Source organism: Hoplias malabaricus, chromosome 3 (genome assembly GCF_029633855.1).
Source record: "Hoplias malabaricus isolate fHopMal1 chromosome 3, fHopMal1.hap1, whole genome shotgun sequence".
Lineage (NCBI taxonomy): Eukaryota > Metazoa > Chordata > Actinopteri > Characiformes > Erythrinidae > Hoplias > Hoplias malabaricus.
In genome coordinates, this window is record NC_089802.1 from 5,718,326 (window position 1) to 5,739,384 (window position 21,059).

The 21,059-nt window shown below is 43.5% G+C and overlaps 2 protein-coding genes across 4 annotated transcripts in view; one reads left to right on the top strand and one right to left on the bottom strand.

Annotated features, from left to right (window-relative positions):
* Positions 1 to 21,059, bottom strand: part of dock1 (dedicator of cytokinesis 1) — a 258,525-nt gene that overhangs the window by 114,575 nt on the left and 122,891 nt on the right. The gene's annotated exons all lie outside the window — the stretch shown is intronic.
* The window catches only part of LOC136690772 (inhibitory synaptic factor 2A), a 34,154-nt gene that overhangs the window by 5,889 nt on the left and 7,206 nt on the right, over positions 1 to 21,059 (top strand). Inside the window, exons 2-3 of the mRNA XM_066662747.1 lie at positions 7,044 to 8,244; positions 13,951 to 14,022. Of these exons, the coding sequence (XP_066518844.1) occupies positions 7,049 to 8,244; positions 13,951 to 14,022 (1,268 nt within the window). The 5' untranslated portion in view covers positions 7,044 to 7,048. The remainder of the gene's footprint in view (positions 1 to 7,043; positions 8,245 to 13,950; positions 14,023 to 21,059) is intronic.

The following is a 21,059-nucleotide window of genomic DNA, read 5'->3' on the forward strand; positions in this document are numbered from 1 at the left end:
ACCCGGAGGAAACCCACGCAGACACAGAGAGAACACACCACACTCCTCACAAACAGTCACCCGGAGGAAACCCACGCAGACACAGGAAGAACACACCACACTCCTCACAGACAGTCACCCGGAGGAAACCCACGCAGACACAGAGAGAACACACCACACTCCTCACAGACAGTCACCCGGAGGAAACCCACGCGGACACAGGAAGAACACACCACACTCCTCACAGACAGTCACCTGGAGGAAACCCACGCAGACACAGAGAGAACACACCACACTCTTCACAGACAGTCACCCGGAGGAAACCCACGCAGACACAGAGAGAACACACCACACTACTACCCGGAGCGGGAATGGAACCCATCGGTCCCTGGAGCTGTGTGACTGCGACACTATCTGCTGCGCCACCGTACCATCGTAAAGTAGTTCCATTTCATTTACGTCTACCATCACCTGAGATGCTGGTTTAAGCGGTGCTCCTCTTTTCCTAACAAACCAATCAGGAAACGTAAGTCATTGTCAAAGACACACAATGAATGACTATGAAAACACAAGCTTAGGTTAATTAAACAAGACCATAAACCTGGACTAGGATCAAGAATCACTGCATCGACTGGGAGAGAGGGAGAGAGGGAGGAGCTACTGCATTTCACCTCTGACTCAACATTAATAATAAAACTTGCAGGGAGCACCATAACTCAATGAATGATAAAAACTCAAATCGATAACAAAGTTTCCAGTGCTTTAAATAAGCGCAACTAAAACCAAGGAGACCACGTAATGATCCGTTCTGCGGCCTTTACGACACGGGAGTTTAATATTTCCCAATTTTAGAGGCAATAGCAAACTTCGGTTCCTATAAACGACTCACACTGAGAGCAGTAAACTGATTTACGGTGAGCTTGCTTACTCACACTCAAGGTGACTGCTTCTCCTGGTGAGGACAAGAAAGCTACACATCTCTCTCCGTACATCATTCGTTTCAACATCTAAGTCTCTCTCTCTCACTCATTATCCTTCAACGTTGTCTCTTTCTCATTATCTCTGCTCATCTCTGTCTCTCTCATTGGGGAATAAAGCATCTCCTATTGGAGTAGGGACACGATGGGGGGTAAGTTCCATTACCCATTTGATTCAGCTCCGCACGGCCAAGAAACTGACGGGAGGTGGCACGCAGGGAGCCAAGAGAAAATAGGAGATAGTGAGAGACGGAGGAAAAGACCAGCGGAATAGCTGTCAGAGAATCCCAAAGGGAGTCCTAGTAGTCCCGGGTTACACACTTTAATCATCCATATTTGTTCGTTTGTGACACCATTGATGTATTTTTCTTCTAATAAACACATACATAACCATCGCCCATCATTTACATTTGTGAAGACTTCATCAAGCAGACATTCATTCATTATTCATTCATCAATTCATAATTATTATCAATTTGGTCACTGGCCACTGCTGGGTTTGGATTTCAGGCTGGTGGACTATTCTCAGTCCAGCAGTGAAAAGGAGTTCCAGTCACACTGCTGTGTGAGATTCCACTGTGTAGCACATTCACACATGTACACACAGACAAACCACCACCACCACCAAGTCAATGTCACACCCACAGAGAGAAGCAGAGGGACCTGTGTGTTTCCTGAACACTGACGAAAGGTCTGTTATAAAGAGAAACACAAGGAATACATTCTGAAATTGTAGAACCACAAAGTGGATGAGTGAGCGTTGGTACAAAGTAAACACAGCTGATGTGAAGTGGTCAGTGAGTGTGTGTGTGTGGATACAGTACTGTGCCACAGTAGGTCGCCATAAAGTTTTAAAATAGGTAGGTTGTGCTTCTAAAACACCGTGATAAGAGAGAGTCAGACAGACACAGAACACCAGTGAACCTCCATCAGGAATTAGAATGACTGCTCTTCTGACTCAAAGGGAGATGATGTCTTTATCTATGACCCCTGGCTTGTCAACCCAGAACATGTCTGCCAATTTCTAAAAAGCTGGCAAGCACCATTTTCTCTCCTCAGAAAACTGGTCTATTATGAAAGTGAACATCTAATGAATGACCCTCTGAATATTAGAGAGATGACAGCAGGCTACAGATGACCTCATATCTTTACCTTCACTGTTGTTCTGCGTAGGATGGGATTGTGAAAGTGAACGTATAATAATGTGCACACTCGTGTGTTCCTTCACTATTCCACTGTGACTCAGAGGAGGGAGCATTATGGGCTGCTTTTAGCCATCAGACGTGCTTTAATATTCAGCAGGAGCTGATACAGAGTGGCCAGAGACTAATATAAACCCACGCCACCCGCTCACTCCTCCGCCATCCTGCCCCTGCCATCCTGCCCCTATAACAAAACTCAGACACACAGCGTAATGACACACACAGCCCATTTGAACTCCCCATAAGTCTAATCTTAAAAAAAGAACAATTTTGTACTTGAATAATGATCAAACTGTGGCTTCCCTTTTTCCTTCCTGCCTTTTGGTTCTGTGGCTCGCATTACCGAGCCGAGGTATGATGAGGTCTGCAGGGGTCACGCTGAGAGAAAAGACACGTCTGTGGTTTCAGCTCGGCAAACAAAAGCCTCTTTTCCACCTGAGCAGAGCCTGTTATTGACAGATTACGTCTAATGGACGGGAAGAGAAAGCACGAATCATCAGCTGAAATGACGGAGCAGCATGTCGCTAAAGCGTCCCGTCTTTGATGTGCTACAATCAGTGCAGGCCCAATCCTCTAATGCTCTGTGTTAGGAAAGACCCAGCCATCTTGCAGCATTAGAGAGCGATTAACTGACGGACTAATGCCTCGGAGAAGGCTTCACTAACGACCACAGCGATCGCAACTGCATCATCCTGCATCGCAAATACATGCAGACTTTCAGAGACTACTAAAACACTCTTCTCTCCTACTTCTGCATTAGTCCTATTGAAAACACCCAAGGTACCGCACATAAAACCAGCCGGACCCTCTTCTGAACTGCGCACGACCTCTGGGGTTTGCTTTATTAAAAAAATATTTTTTTAAAAATTAAAAAAAGAAAGGAAAAAAAAAATCCTCTTTATTCCTTTCCCCCTATTCCTTGCGCTAGTGTCCTGTATAACTGTCTGCAAAGCTCCACTAATCACAGGAAAGAACAGGACTGGCAGAATAACGCTTAAAAAAGTATGCAAAGGCAAGAGCTAAAGCCGGATTAGTGCAGAATCCGCACTGTCCAGAAGTGTCACACTGTACCTTCATTTTTCAAGCACAGCATTTTAGGTCAACCTGCCCCGAAGTAACACAGATCACACCCGGTCCCAAATAAATAAATACAAATTATTATGACACAGAGGGATTTCCTGTTTCACAACAGATGTGAGGTGTGACGTCAGTGTACACCGAGGACTCCCCACAGTTTGTCCAGAGTCTGCCACATACGAATACCCTTTGAACCTGGAGAGTCTGCAGTACTGCCCTTAATCGAAAGGAGCTGTTACCCTCAGTTCACCGTGTGATGGCTTTCCCTGTCATTATCCAAGCTACAGTTCTGAAACCAAACGCTGGAAAGTGAGAGGCATGCAGATGGGAGTGTGATAGATGACGCTGAGAAATGCATTGTGGGTTATTGTAATGGCTGAGATTATGGTTTATGGCAGGGCTGGTGTCACTTAAGCCGATGGTTTGGTTTAAGCAGCTGATTGTGACCAGTGCGACGACAGATTTCAAACAATGCTGTTGAATTAGGCGGCCTAAATAAAAGAACGCTGGAGAGCCATAAGGAAGGAGAGAGAAAGGATGAGGGGCGTAGAAGGAAATAAGCAGAACGAGAGGGAGAGGGAGAGAGAGAGATAAAGAGAGAGCGGGGCAAGTGTGAGAGTGGATGGGCACAGGTGGTAATAAGAGATAGATGAGAAATAGGGAAAAAGAAAAAGGATGGTTCAGAAGAGGTGAAGGAAAAATAGTGAGCATCAACAACAAATCTCTATTACAGAGGGGGGGGGGGGGGATGAATAGAGAGAAAGGGGTACAGTAGAACCGAGAGTGGCACCGTTCCTGTATTTCACTACCCCTCTGATGCTTGTGTGAAAAGCAGAGACGCTCTGGAGTCTACTCCAAACACCCCCTGCAACCATTTAGATCTATAGAGGTGCACCCTGGAGTCCAGTGCGGGAGGGAGGGAGGGAGAGGGAGCAAGCGTGTGTGTGTGTGTGTGTGTGTGTGGAGGGGCTATAAAAAGAGGCGAGAGTAATAAAACCAAGAGCTTCTCAAACATTAATCATTCCAGGGGGGGGTTTCAATCAACTCTAGAAGACGACGACAGTCGTACATCAAATGCTCTTTTTTACTTAGAGGAGAGGGAATGAGATGAGTGGCCTTTTCGGTTTGGAGAGGAAGGGGTGAAACAGAGAGCGGGAGATTTGGAGGAGGGAGACTGTGTGTGTGTGAGAGAGGGGGGGCTGAACTGCGTGGGAGTCGTGATGTTTGAATCTCAGACGAATGAACAGTTTGTGGGTCAGTTCACTTCACTTATTTGGAAGTAATGGACAGCTGAATTAGGAAATGAAAAAAAAAAAAAAGAAAAGACGAAAAGCGTGCGCACTGTTTTCAAGTCGACTCAATTGGCCATGCACTTGGAGTCATGTGGAGTATCTTGGTGGGAGGAAGGATGGGAGGGGGGTAGGAGGATGCAGTTCCCACTGTCAGGTAGATAAATGGAAACGCTCTAACACTTTGCCTAAAGCTGGCATCCAGGACTAGGGAACACTACTCTAAATAAAATCAGTGCTTTGGAAAAGGTGGAGCGGAAGCCACTCTTGGGCCTGTGCAGATCTTCTGTACGAGCAAAACACTGTAGGGAAACAGCAACAAAAAAAAAAAAGATTTAAAGTGCCAACCTGAAAGTGCCTTAGTTTTTGAGCACAGACATTTTTAAATCTTTACATCACACCACCCTGATTAGGCATTTATTCCAGAACGGAGGGGAGAGCGATAGCGGGGAGAAGGTAAAAAAGAAAATAATCCAAAACCTCCTTTTTTCATTTCCCCGTTATTAAACTCTAATCTATTCCGTTCCATTCCATTCCAAAATAATCTAAGCAGTGAATCGAACAAAAAAAAGCATTACTGGGTAGAGCTTGTTGCCTGAGAGCAATACGCAGCAAAGTGTAGCTCACCGGTTTTAAACCCTTGTCCTGGAGTACCCCCCTGACCTGCATGTTTTATTTTTTCCCTCTCTTTGAACACACACACTTCAGCTCAGAAGTGCATGTGAAAGAGCTGATTAGTTGTATCAAGTATATTAAAAGCAGAAAGAACACCATAGTGTGCAACACTGGGGAAACCCCCGGGCCAGTAGCCAGCTGCACCAGCTAAAGATAAGTTAAGTCATAGCTCAGTTTGAACGTAAACAGCCAATGTTTTGACCTCATTTACGCGCTTACGCAGTAAGATGTAGTGTACGTGTCTCAACCGGAATTCTGCGTGTCATTAACTTTAAACTACTCTTAATGTAAGTTTTAGGATCAACTTACAATTTACGGCTAGAAACCACTGCACTTACAATCTCACCTAAGATCATTCATTCATTACCTGTAACCCTTATCCAGTTCAGGGTCACGGTGGGTCCAGAGCCTACCTGGAATCACTGGGCGCAAGGCGTGAATACACCCTGGAGGGGGCGCCAGTCCTTCACAGGGCAACACAGACACACACACACCTACGAACTTTTGAGTCACCAATCCACCTACCAACGTGTGTTTTTGGACTGTGGGAGGAAACCGGAGCACCCAGAGAAAACCCACGCAGACACAGGGAGAACACACCACACTCCTCACAGACAGTCACCCGGAGGAAACCCACGCAGACACAGGGAGAACACACCACACTCCTCACAGACAGTCACCCGGAGGAAACCCACGCAGACACAGGGAGAACACACCACACTCCTCACAGACAGTCACCCGGAGGAAACCCACGCAGACACAGGGAGAACACACCACACTCCTCACAGACAGTCACCCGGAGCGGGAATCAAACCCACAACTTCCAGGTCCCTGGAGCTGTGTGACTGCGACACCTACCTGCTGCGCCACCGTGCCGCCCAGGGTATCAGATTTAACCTCTCAGAAATTAATCTGTTAGATTTACTGCGTGTTACTGGTGCTAATGTTTGCGAACGCAATTATTTATTAATGCATCTTTGTGTATGTGTCCGTCCCATTGGTCTCTGTCTGTGCCCTGAGCTACAGGCTGTTAATGATATCAGTAGATGAGATTGATCTGATAAAACAGGAGGCCTGAAGACACTAAGGTCCTGTCACTACTCGTTTACCACATCCCTCTCTCCATTCATTCCTCCCTCTGAGACTTTATTGAATGAGTGAGTGAAGGGTAATGGACATAATCCAATAGTGGGCAGGGTATTTAAAATGTCTATCTTGTTAGTCCTGAGGAATGCAGCTATATAATACCTGGTCTCTGGGGCAAGTGAAGGTCTAAACCAAAAAAGGAAATTGAAGCCTATTGGTGTGTTGGCTCTGAAAACAATCGGTTTGTTTGTGTCTTGTGTCATGTTCACAAAAAGTATTGTGCTTGCCTTGAGACACGGTGCCTTTGTACTGCCAAATTGCACTTCACAGAAGGGTCATTCAAACTTAATTTCTCATATTTATTTTAAAGCATGCACATCTGTCACTGTACATTTGCTGAATCTTCAGGCAAGTGTGCCCCCACTGCCCTTTGATATATGACAAGTGGCAGGGACTCAGGTAGTGACAGCAGGACACCTCTCATCATTCTCTGGGAGCTTGAGGAACGGAGCGAGATTAAGAGACGCAATTAACAGTCAATGACAAACAAGTCAAGACCAAGACGACTCGTATAAAATTGCCGTCATCAATATTACTGTAAGTGAGATGAGTGGATGAGAAGGGTGAAGGAAAGGCTCATGCGACAGGGCTGTCAGGACTGTTTGCGAGCTGCTGTTGGCAGGCGACTGATGCAGCTGTAAAAACATGATGGATACGACGCATAATTAATTCCCATTGTCTGTCATTTCTGTTGGCAGGAACCATGGTGAGCAAAGAGGTTGGTAAATGCATGCTCACCAACTCTGAGTCGGACTCAGAGGCGGCGCCCTCTATGGCCCTGGAGGTGAAAGGGGCGGCCGATGGGAGCAGGCAGGTTCGCAAGCGCAACAAAGCCCTGCAGGTGCGCTTCAAGGACATCTGCGAGGCCCAGAGTGAGCAAGCAGCCGCGGCGCGGGGATCTAAGTCTGCTTCGTATAAGGTAGCTTACCGCAAGTATATGACCGTCCCTGCCCGGAGATCCATCCCTAACGTTACCAAAAGTACAGGAGTGCAGACCTCTCCGGACCTAAGGAAGCGCTATCAGACTTTTCCGCTGGAGAGAAAGAAGGGCCACACGGTGAAGCACGCAGCTGCTGTGGAAAGCTACAAGGACCAGGATAATGGATTTGTTATAGACGTTAAGCGGGCGAAGGCGGGTGAGGGGGGTAAGGATGAGGCGTCGTCTCATTCTGTGCGGAAGACTAGGGCATTAACGCACGCCAATGAGTGCATAGCCACCATCGAGCACCACCCACACACTGCGGAGTGCACAGAGAGGACACTGATACCTTGTCCTGTGGAGTCTGTGGCAGACCAGTCCGACTACCAGATCTGCGCAGTGCGGAGTAAACACCGCAAGAGCTTCCAAAGGGACTCGGAGTCACTGGACCGCTCAGGAAAGCGACAGCTTTTGAACTCGGACGACGGAGGTAGCAGGGCGTTGCCCGACTCCAGCTCCAAGGTGATGGGACCCATTGCCTGGAACTCCCTAACGCAGGTGGAGTGTCTGGAGAGTCCATCAGCACGTAGCAAGCGTAAAAAAGCTCTGCAGCTGAACGGCCTGCAGTCGCAGACGCTGCCAAGGACCGGCTGCACCACGCAGGCGCAGTGCCATGCCGGAATGATATCTGCACGGCCCCTACGGGCCATGGAGGAGGCAGATGTCACGACCTCTGCCACCACCACACCCATTCCTGTGCCAGCACCCACATGCGAGGCCGGGAGGGGGAAAGGAGCAGCAGCAGGGACTGTACAAGTGGACAGCGAGGCTTGCAAGCAGATCGTGCCCGTCAATCAGGACAGGGATGTTAAAGCACAGCTGCAGGCCATGGAGAGCATGATCAGTTCTAGCCAGGAAACCATCAAAGTGCTGCTTGGTGTCATTCAAGAACTGGAGAAAGGAGAGGCTCTCAGAGAAGGGTAAGACACAGAAAATAACTGCAGAAAAACATTCTACACGTTATAATGTTAACTGTTCTAGATTAACTGTCATGGGCAATTATTAATGCTTTGACTTTTGAATTTCATCAAAATCTTTTCCTCAAAAAATAATGAATCTCTCAAATTTCAAGCTGCAAAAACTGCTTTTGTTATTCCACACGAGTCGCCCTGATTCTGTGAGATGGAGCATCAAGCTCTTACAACCTCTCCATATCAGAAAGCCTGGCTGAGCATGCCAAGACCATCATCTCACTCAATTTGGTCCTTACAGACAAGTGACCCATGCTATGAAATAAAGCCACCCAGGCAGCGTTCTTCACTTACACACAGAAAGTGACATTAAAAACAGACATGGCATTTAAAAGCTTTTAAAACTATATATAACAATGTGAAAAGGATCATCCAAAACATGTACGACTTCGTACGTTAAAACAAGGCAGTTGGCGATTTAAAACTAATAAACAAGAGAATTGTATAATAATAACGTTACATAAATAAATAAATTACATTCCAAAGTCAGAACAAGATCTAAGGCTACGTCAGGACACAAGCAAACCCTATTTGTTTCTACCTCCAAATGTGGTTTGGGGCAGATTTGCGAAAAACGGATTTAGTTGCTGTTCAGATCCTCAACAAGCGATCAGGATACAATCTGGACACGAGAAACATCAGATATGTCCCGGCAGTCTGAACCTAGCCTTTCCCCCCCAAAAAAAAATCAGTCCCACTTCCATAAGATCAAGAAAAGAAGGTCAAAGTGATGAAAAGCAAACGAAGAGATTAGAGAACAATTACACGGATGAAAGACATCCGAACCCTCAACATCTCTGTAAATTAGTCTTTTAAACCTTATTTTAAAAAATGCATGTTTGTTTGTTTGTTAGACAGATAGACAGATGAGAGAGCGAGAGAAAGTGTGCACAAGAGAGAATCTGACACTCTGTCTGTCTTAAAATCCTGCTTATTTGAATGTATAATGGTGTGATCTCCTTACTGCTACAACCAGAAGATTAAGCTAGTAGTGGGTGAAATGCCTGATCCCCCTCAGTGACAGAAGTCATAAATCACACTTTATTTACACTTTAAAATACGCCACGGTGTATTTAACATGCGGCGTGCTAACAGGCCATGACGTCGCAATTAAATGATCGCACACAAAAACGGCAAGACATTAAAGCCTCCAGAGAAAAATTAGCCTTTTGTACGGACCGCTCGCGCACATTTTAGAGAACAGAGGTGCTATTAAAAGATAACATCTATCATTTAAGAGAGGGTGAGGTTATGGGTGTTGTAAAGTAATGTAGCAAGGGACACAAAGACAGACACATGCGCGCACAACAATGTTAACGCTTCAGGGACGAAAAAGGGACACTTTTACGTGGGAAGCCAGCCAAGACAGTGATTAAAAAACACACTAATTACCTAGCTGGGCTGCAGCACTAATTTATGGACTCAGAAGACAATTAGACCCCAAATACAACGTACAGACGTCAAAGTTGACAAGCAACAACCTAAACTACAAAACTGGGAAAACATTCAAGCTGAGAAAGTTAGTTATCACATAATTGTACACAAAAACCAAGCAAGATAAGGTTTCTGGTTTTGTGATCATAAACAACACACACACACACACACACAGCTTCTTAAACCCATTCCTTCAGATTCCAGTAACAGAGCTGTAAATCGCATTTCCTTCCCCTGTTCATGCCTGTGACTTATACGCGGAGCGCACTTAAAGGATCTTTTAATATACTGTATATACTGAGGGCACTGGATGTTTTCAATTTCCTCAGTGGCAGCCTGAGCGAATTTTATTTTCTTGCAACCAGGGCAGAAAAGCTAATGCCAGTGTGGACATGGAGCATTAGTTTCATTCCGCACTTGCTGAAATGTCACTCGCTCAACAAACAAGGGACAGCCACAGGCTATAGGTGGAACACGCTTGTAATTATGACTGTTACATTACTGATACTGCTTTGTACTGTGATCCTTTTGCCATGCTTCGCATTGCGTGAAAGCACACACACACCACAGTTCACATAAAGTTCAGTGCTGATGAATCCTTCTTTATAGCTATAGGTAAACTACGAAACATTTTAGGTTGTTCACGACATAACCATAAAAACGCTCAACATTCCACTGATACCACAGAAGTGTATTTGCAAAAACGTTGAGCTGAAAGCCACATCTGTATCCCCTCATGACAAGGAAACTCTTATGAACAATTCAGAGCTAATTCCTCTTAATCCCTGTTCGTATTCTTACAAGACAAAAAAGAATGAACAGGTAGTGTGTACACTAACGGGGATCTCTCTTTCACCAACTAAATAATTAGAATTAACCAACCCTTAAAGTGTGCCACTTTATTCACTGAAGTGTCATTAAACTTGTGAAGGACATGAAGTAGGGGATCATGGAATCGGGTGTGTTTAAGCTTACACTACACCACACCATACACGGTTAGAAACATTGTCAGTGAGGTGGTACCATCAAGATTACATATCCATACCTTTATTTATGTGTCTTGACTGATACAAACCAGAGCATACAGCATTCCAGATAAAGACTCTGTATGACGAGTCTCAGCGACGCATTCTAGTTCAATCGAACTTCCTTCTGATAGTGATGGGTAAATACGACCACTAATTTGTAGTGTGAATGCTGAGTGCGCACAAAACAAACAAAGTTTACAACGTGTATCAAGATCCATCAATACAAGGATGTTCAATTATCGGACAATGAGAAGCATGCTCAGTGCAGTAAAGGGTTAATACAAAATGGAGGCACTATGTGGTGAACCATGTCAAATATGAAGGTCTAGTGGTAGTAGTGGAGGGGCACTTTCCTCAACATCCACGGATGAGGTACCCTTGAGTAAGGCACCTAACCCACAAATGCTCCCCAGGGCCATGGGGATGAATGCCTGGCATGCTGGAAACGGAACACTGGGACTGATGCACTGTTGTGGGGGTTCTCGGGCAACTAACTTTAGCTACTTTTGTCAGCTACTCTTTAGGCTGCAGACCCTGAGCCATACGACTCTGCTATGACTGAGCTAACTCAGCCTGGGTGTTAACCAGAAAAATGGTGAGGGAGTAAAACAAAAATTGTAATTAGCAACAATTACTTAGTTATTTAATGATTACATTGAAAATTAATATTCACGTTCAGAAATAAAAACAAAAATCCACAGCCTGTGAAATATTAAGAGTCTAATTTACTATAAAATGTATTGCAGGCGATATCTAATTATCCTTTTAGAAACAACAATGCCATCACTGGACACAAGCTACTCCACATTCTTCCTCATATATAATGGCCAGAACAGAGCTGGATTTTGAGAAATGCTCGTCTCTATCGGCGGAACCTGGCCCTGTGCCACACGGGACCTTGCTTCTCCAGGGTTCACGGTGGCGCGCTATACATCACTGTCCCTATTAGCCACTAGAAACTAGCCTTAGATAAACCCCATGCATCAGCAAACACCACATCACTTGCAGTCATTAGAGACAAAATGGCTGCCACCGACCCTGTGTGTGAGAGGAGGGACGGTGCAGTTTGACCTTTCCAGCAGCAGTGGCAGGGCACAGTCTGGGTGGTGAAGGACTCAACGAAAGTCGAACTGTGCTTTTAATGGCAGAGTTGGCTTCAGTCTGACACCAAAGTTGTCAGCTAAAATGGGCTGGATGATATTACTGCCACTTAGCGGGACTGATTTAGGAAGAGCGCAAGAATGAAGGGACGGAGACATAAGAAAAACAGAGGACAGTGGCCACTGTCTCATTAGCGGAACTGATCCTGTCATGATGGGTCAGGTACTTTACTGTAGATTGTTCAGAGGCCAAAAGGTTATTAACTTTCTGCTTCCACACTAAACACAGCACGATGCCACACACCCAGGAAGGGACGACTGTGCCACTCCTAATGACTGTTATTACAGCTGTGAGTGAGGGAGCATACTCAGTAAATACACACCACCCCCACATAGGAGCGACTGCAGAAGCGAAATTATAATGAGATTTAAAAGACATTCTCAACTCAACGCTGATGTTAAATTTAAAGCTGGAGTTTGTGATTTAGTAACGTACAGTAAATGCAAATTAATTTTAAGAAGGTGAAAAGATTCTACCTCATACCCGCTGGCCCCCTCCTATAGCCACTCTGTTAAAACTAAAATGCTACATAACTCAGGAAATACCCCGCGCCTACACAAAACAAATCAGAAAATTACCTGTCTAGTAGAAAAACGAAAACACAGGCATCACTTTCCAGGCAGTTCTGTGCCCTCAGTTTCCTCCACCGTTGGAAAGCTACACCGATGTTCGCTCTGGTTTGCCCTCTGGCTTTATCCAGCCTCTTACCTTTGGAAACCAGTTTTCTTTCCTTTTCTTTTCCGTTCCAGTGTAGGCCGAGTTGTATATTTTTCTGCCATTTTTCAGCTTTCAGGAGTGCGTCTGTTTGTCTATGTTTGTGTGCATGCGGAGACTGTGCACGAGGGTAGGGTGATGTACAGGGGTTGGACAATGAAAGTGAAACACCTGGTTTTAGACCACAGTAATTTATTAGTGTGGTGTAGGGCCTCCTTTTGCGGCCGATACAGCGTCAGTTTGTCTTGGGAATGACATACACAAGTCCTGCACAGTGGTCAGAGGGATTGTAAGCCATTCTTCTTGCAGGATAGTGGCCAGGTCTCTACGTGATGCTGGTGGAGGAAAACGTTTCCTGACTCGCTCCTCCAAAACACCCCAAAGTGGCTCAATAATATTTAGATCTGGTGACTGTGCAGGCCATGGGAGATGTTCAACTTCACTTTCATGTTCATCAAACCAATCTCTCACCAGTCTCGCTGTGTGTATTGGTGCACTGTCGTCCTGATACACGGCACCGCCTTCAGGACACAGTGTTTGAACCATTGGATGCACAGGGTCTTACTGGTGCAATGTGCAGTTAATGAAGATTGTCCACCAGGCTGCTCCAATTTAGCCATGAAACCTCCCACACTACAATGACAGGTGTTTCAGTTTCATTGTATAACCCCTGTAGCTTTGTAGACAGACATGAGTCATCCGATCATTTTGTTCAGTCCAAGAGAATTGACCAGAAAATGTTTTTGTCATCAGTGTGTTTGACTGACTGACATCTACTGGGACGTAATAGTATTTCACTGAACACAACAAAATCTGTTTTGTCAAATCACCTACTCTGTTTTTAACAGCATTCTTTAATAACCCCATCCCATTTTGTTGATGTGTGTCTCAAAAACTGATTTCTTACCGCATCACCCCCTGTATATTGTAAGAATAATGGTCCAGACCACAATGCAGAATGGTACACATCACGAGGAACTGAACGGCATGACTTCTTTAAAGAACAAGCCCAAAATATTGGACTTTAAAGATATGAGAAAGAGTCTGTAAGAGTTTCAAATCATATCCTCATTCTTTGATACTGAAAATTACTTTAAATGCATTATTACTTTTGGAATTTCTTTTTAAACATACTCCATTCCTCTGTAACGCGCAGTTCACCACATGTTCAGGAAGCACTGTTAACGCCTAACTGTAAGCTGTAAATATTAAGTACAGACACAAACAGTTATCTATTCATCTGCTGGGCTGGCGATGGACTGGCTCAGCAGACATTAATGACCTATCCTCTCTCTCTCTCTCTCTTAATCCCCACTAGTCTCTCCTATCGAACCGGTCAGGACACAGCAAACTGTGACACATGCCGGAACAGCGCATGCATCATTTACAGGTTGGTTTCTCTTCCCATTTTACCGGACAAGTGCTGCAGTTCTCACATTTGGAAAATTAACTTTGCTGGTTTTTGGGCTGAGTTGGGTGTAGACAAAAACATGGGGTCTGCTAATACCTGAACCCAATATAAATATTTGATGTGTGTGAGAAAGACAGTGTGTATCTAGAATCTAATAACAGTTGCAGAGTCTCATTAATGAGTTCTTTCAGATACCATTTGCACTTATGAAAAACGTTGGGATCAGGTCGGATGGGGGTGCAGGGCAACTTTGATTTATTTTGGAACACACAGGTAGATCTGGAGGTTTTGGAGACGTACAATCACAGATAAAATAATCTGGGCACGTACCATACGTTCTTCCAAAATACTACGTTTAATTAATTTAAATCTAAGAATGATTTATTCCTATGTTAAAGAAATACTTAAACAGCGATTATTAAAACTGCTGATTTGTTAACAATAAACTACTGGCTGGTATTAAAGTTGTGATTATATTTAAAGAAGAAATGACAGTCACTGCATAATAAATGATGTCATCATATTTATAAGACGTCACACAGCGGACTACAGAGAGCCACACAGCAAATACACACTCAAGTACGCCTGTTTAATCAAAACTGACCCTGCAGGGAGAACACACATTAAGCAAAAAGCTAACACACACAAACACACAGAGAGAGACAGCTGTCCAGCAGTAATCTTTGTCTAGAGTTTAGTCTCTAATCCCAATATTCCAAAACCAAATGGAAAAAGTTAGAACCAAGCTTTAACATGGTATTCCCATAAGTACGGGCTACTAGATGGTGTTCCTCCTTGGCAATCTTGGCATGTATAATTGAGCCATTCCTGTGAAGCAACTCATCTATCTGATGATTGAGTTTGTGTGTGTCCAGATGATTGCCAATCCCTGTTTTCCCAGTGGTGAGGCTTCAGAAGAGCAGAGGAGTTTGTTTGCTTTCTCTCTCTTTCATCAGTACTCACTAAATAGAACATCAGTCATTCTCATGAATCCTGCATCAGATGTATATGAATCAGAAAGTAGACATGCTGCCTAGAGGCAAATGAGCGTGCACGTGCACACACACTGCACTCTTAGATTTGCTTTTGTGACCTGTTTCTGTGGCTAGTCACCTAACTTGAGCTCATTATGTTTAATAGTTTAGAGCCCAAAAGCCAGTTAGCCATGTAACTTAAAGGCTAAGCACCACTTAATGGACCTCCATGAATATTTCACATTATTGTAGTTAGTGATAGATATAAGTATGAATTAAAATGAAAATAGCAGCTTAATTTGCTTTAAAACTGACAATTTTATTAAATTGACGGAAAAACCCGAGCTCGCTACGGAAATTCTTGAACGCAACCGTGACGTCACTGGTGGACAACAGCTGAACAACGCCGCGGTTAAACACCGTTATGACTGACTGTTATGACAGTATCTAGCTAAATAACCAACATTATTCATGACAATAGCCTAGCAATAAGCTAAACTCAAATGTAGAGGTACCGTTATTCTTGTAAATGTGATCGAAGTCGAACTCGAATTCATCCGACACTATAAACCTCCGTAATGCAGCTACGTAGCCGAGTATAATCTGAGCCACCGAGTTTAGCGAGTCAAGCTAACTTTAACTAACACCAACTAAAACAGGCGAAGTGAGTGTCCTTACCCTGTTTACCTCCATGTTACAGAGGCTCTTGAACACCTTTCGTTGGTGTCCTTACATGCCCATATTGTTGGAAAAGCGCCAGTGAAATGAGCTACAGATAACGGAGTGAGCGGAGGGTCCTTTCCAAAGTGCCCGTTTAAAGTTGAAAAATTTAGTCCATTTTCTGGATATTTTGGGATCTTTGGGCCATTTGTTCACAGATGTCCCACTCTACATTGAATGATTGCAGCCAAAAACAACACACCTTTTCATTGTCCACCATCTACGTCACAGGCAAGACGCCTATTAGAGTTTCTGAACACCGTTGGGGGGGGGGGGGGGGGGGGGGGGGCCAACAGTCTTTTAAACCTTATTCCTTGAATTAGTAAGAAATAACACGTTTTCTGACTATCAATAAACACAAGTTAGGAACTCAAATTCCACTGTATTTATTTGTTTGACACTTTCATATCGCTGGTGCTTAGCCTTTAAGGCAAAAAGCGAAGTCTGTCCTCAAACCGTTCCTCAGCACACTCAGATGGCCCAATCTTTATGGTTTGTGCTTGTGAGGGCCTTGGGACCTGGGGTGAGAGCCAGCATTTTGGTGCACCCTCTCAGCAGAAATCCTGCTTTGTGTAACCTCTTTGTGGAGTTTGAGAACCATGATTTACCGTTTTCATCCAAGTTAAGCCAACTTTTCAAGGCTGACAGACTGAAATGAAACCTCACAAAAAAAGAAAAAAAAAACCTGTAATAACACCTTCAGAATGCAGTGTGAAAACATCAAGGACACTGTTTTATAAATAGAGAAATAACTCTACAGGTTTTTAGCGAGAGACTGAAATATTTTCACACATCTTAAGCAGTTCTATTTTCTCACAATATCACGCTGTATTATAAAAATACATTTCCACCATGTGGGCGCATCATATAAGGGTTTACACACTCAAAATAGTGACTGCACACAGGCAAAGTGAAGGTGTGTACATACATAAACACACAGACACACATGCATACATTATATATATATATATAAAAACAGAGAGCCACACCACACTAAGCTGTTTGCCCTGTTGTGTTTGTGGTTGAGGTGTGAGAGGAATACCAAACACAGCTGTCTGATTGCTTTCATCTAAAATCCGCTTCGCGCGATCAGCAGTGAATAAAACATTAAAGCCTCAATCAGGAATTGCTGAAACATTGCCACAGCCGCCTGAGGACTACCTTGGTTTTCTTAGAACACTTACATATGAGTTGTATGCTGGATTCGTAGTAGATTCTTACACTATATGCACAAATGTTTCCAGACACCCATTTTAATTGGTGACTTTAAGTAAGACTTTAAGAAATCAGTTATATATATATTTAAATAAAAAAAACGAGTCTTCTTCACATTTTAAAGCCAGATACGCATCCATATCTGTCCCCATGTGGGAAACTTGCACTACAGAGCATAAAAGCTAGTATTACAAAGTGGCAATTCATTTAATTGGGAAAAAAAAAAAAAAACTCATTTCATAATTGTTGTTTGATACTTCTTGGTGATGAAATGGTTGTGTTCTAGCGTCAAGATTAGCATGAGTGAGATACATAGTCCTACATTCAGAAGAAACTGTTGAGCATGACGTATAGAGTAGCAGGATGGATACACATGGGTCGTCACAGATTTTACACCCGTAGCAGCAATAATAAAAGCAGCATGCCCTTCTCTGACCTTGGTACTCAGTCTTGTAAAACAGAGCCATAAGATCGTTGCTTTTCCAACACGTCAGAAAATACAAGTCATCAACTGACCAAAGAGCACAAGGGTCGCCTCTAGGACTTGCTCCTCTCAAAACGCATATTGCATGTTTCACTAATGTAGTCTAAGGCATCTATTAATGCAGTGTGTAACACTGGGGTGCCGTTTGCTGCAGTAGTTTACCTCGGGCTTTAATCAACTAAAAATAAATGTAAAATCTGAAGACAATTACGTATAAGCAACCGCTGTGATGTAACCTTATTAGGAATGAACTTACTCATGTAGAAGCGTAAACTCCAACTAAATCACAGACAGACTCAGCGATAGTCAAAGGCAGTGGCAGTATAATCTAATCCAGACTAAAACAGAGCCTGTCTGGACCGAGGGAAAGTGTTTATATGAGTGTTTGGGGAAAGGGATAAACCTTTAGCTGAGTTTGGCAGGACTTCACAGAGAGATGGGGTACAAATTTCGTCCAAGAACAGAGTCAATGCATGAGACGACTGAGTGGAGTGGCAAGCGATGCTTTATATAGAGCACGGCAACCTGACGGCAGCAATCCTCTAAAAAGGTGAGGTAGAATGTTGACTTTCAGTGAGGGAGTCAGAATCAAATTTAGCTGCACCGTTCAAAGAGGAAGTGGATTAACTGCTATCTAATTACGTTCAGCTCCATGAAAGCACTCCTCATAAGTGTGTATGAATCCTCCAGGGTGTGTGTGCCTCTCTCGCTGTGTGTTTGGAATGCTAGAATTCAAGGCAACCCTATCATATAATTTATAACTGCCACTCTACAGTAAAGTGCTGCAGCAATATAGAAAAGCCAGTGTGTGTGTGCGCGGTGTAAGATTCTTGCTAAAGCTGTTCAGCATTGTTATCCTGAAATTCTCAGCCGTGATTAAAATTTTGTGCATAATTTCAGCTCTAAATACAGTATAAAAACTATATTTAAAAAAAAAAGTGATCTCATCATTTTTATTAAACTGGTGGTTCTCTGTTTAAGGTCAAGATTTAAAAAAAAATTACAATTAAATGAAATGAAGGCCCTTATATATTTTTTTTAACTAGCGTTTGTAATAACTTCATCAAATTGATGTTGAAAATGACTACACAGTGCAGTATTCATAGCTATATACACAAAGTTTACAAATTACACTGCCATTAAAAATAATTTACAATAAGTAGCTAAAATTGTTTAATAAAAAGTAGCCTAAAGGACTATACAAATGGAATAAACTGAAATGTTGTGGACGTTGGACTTTACCACTGTATTCTACATGTTGCATTAAATGTAGCTGTTTTGATGTGTTTTCTTTTTGGTGTTGGATTTTCATTTTGGAACACCACAAGTGATCACCACCAATAGTCTCATTAAGATAATTGGTTTATACATCAAACCTGAGCTACAGGGGTTGGACAATGAAACTGAAACACCTGTCATTGTAGTGTGGGAGGTTTCATGGCTAAATTGAAGCAGCCTGGTGGGCAATCTTTCACCAGTAAGACCATGTGCATCCAATGGTTCAAACACTGTGTCCTGAAGGCGGTGCCGTGTATCAGGACGACAATGCACCAATACACACAGCGAGACTGGTGAAAGACTGGTTTGATGAACATGAAAGTGAAGTTGAACATCTCCCATGGCCTGCACAGTCACCAGATCTAAATATTATTGAGTCACTTTGGGGTGTTTTGGAGGAGCGAGTCAGGAAACGTTTTCCTCCACCAGCATCACGTAGAGACCTGGCCACTATCCTGCAAGAAGAATGGCTTCAAATCCCTCTGACCACTGTGCAGGACTTGTGTATGTCATTCCCAAGACAAACTGACGCTGTATTGGCCGCAAAATGAGGCCCTACACCACACTAATACATTATTGTTGTCTAAAACCAGGTGTTTCACTTTCATTGTCCAACCCCTGTATTTGTCAATTTAGCAATTAACAGTTCCATGACGTGCACTAATCAAAGATGTCTCCTTTTTTGTAAAAAGAACAGAAAAGGCCCAGTGGAGTGATAGAGATCCATGTTTTTCCAGTTGTTGGCTCATATCATACCATTCAATGAGGAAGTCGTTATTTTAAAACAAAAAACCAAAATTAGTTTGAACAATTTCTTTAATAATACACAGTGATGTGCGTTGTTTGTTAGGTTTCGCAGCTCTAGAACCGTACGTTAACTCACACTGACAGCGTACGTAAATCCACAATGTGACCTTACAATTCCATAGGCATTTTCAATCACATTAAATCTCTATTAGGTAGCAGACAGCTGAGAGCTTATGCAGTTTCACCCTCCATAATCCTTACATCACCACACTCGCGCATGTTCGAACACCCGGGGGCGGAGCCAATTTCATCAAACTTACGAATCTGAAACGACAGGATCGCACTAGCCGGTGTCTCTTTCCGTCCCTATTCTCCCTTTACTTCTTTTTCTCCTCTCGCTCCCCCATCATTATCCTTCTTTTGATCTCTTTTTCCTCATCACTCCCATTCACTCCATCCCACCACGGTCTGAATTCTTAATGCGATATGCATTACATCCTGTGGAAAAGAACAGAACATTCAAAGGCAGATGAGGAAGAGGAGGATGGCTGTTAATTTGATCTTCCTGGACTTTTGTCCTCCCTAATCTAGCAATCCAGAGGAAAGCTCTACAGAGAGCACAGGCACAATAGAGGGTTTCACAGCAAACCTCTCTAAATTACATTCAGCCAGCCCTGAGCCACAATGTCTTTATGCACTTCATGAGAATCTTATAATGTAATGAATCTCGGCGGAGGAGTGTTATGCTCAAACTCCGACAGACGGAGTGAGCGGTGGTTGATGGAGACAGCCTTGAATGGTTTTAGCTTGAGAGCTGAAGGACAGCTGCAAAAACAGGGATTTATTTCAGAAAACATCTCAAAGAATGAACACTGATCCATGACTAAGGTCTTCTCATGGCTCTCAACAAAGCAGATCCAACCGTCTCTGGTTTGATGCTTTGTAAATCCAGGCAGAGGCACAAAAAAAACACTGTTCTGCTGCATATTCTTATGGTGACCATCGCAAAAACGTGAGTTATTATTAGTCAAAAGTATGAACAGCTGTGACTTTTAAGATGTAAAGTCATAGCTCAACTGTCACAACACAAATCAAACTTTTGACAAACTCTGGAACACTTTGGAGAGAGCCAGAGTGCAAGAGAAAGAGACTGACGTTACCCCATCAGCCGGATGGAAAAGACATTTCTTGTGGAACACACCCTTTTCAGTAGCTTCAAACACAGGCATGCAAATTCCATTACACTTCTGCTAAAGGGAAAGAGACTGCATTACAGCACAATGAAAACACAGGAGATGAGCAATGAGGCTGTACACAAAGATCTCTCTCTCCCTCTGTATGTGTGTATAACAGTAATGATGTTCTCCACACTCACAGAGGTAGCCCTGCTTTTCACAGAGCCAGCTGGTTGCCATAGATACCAGAAAGAAGCTGCTGGATGTGGTGGAGTTCTATGTGAGTGAGAGGAGATGGAGAGGGGATTTCTTTTAAGAACTTCTATTCGATCTATATAGATGGGGAAAAAAAAGGTAGGATGGAGAGAAGGGGGTGGGATTCTATAATAAAGAGTCCTTTTCCCCAAATATATACACTATTGC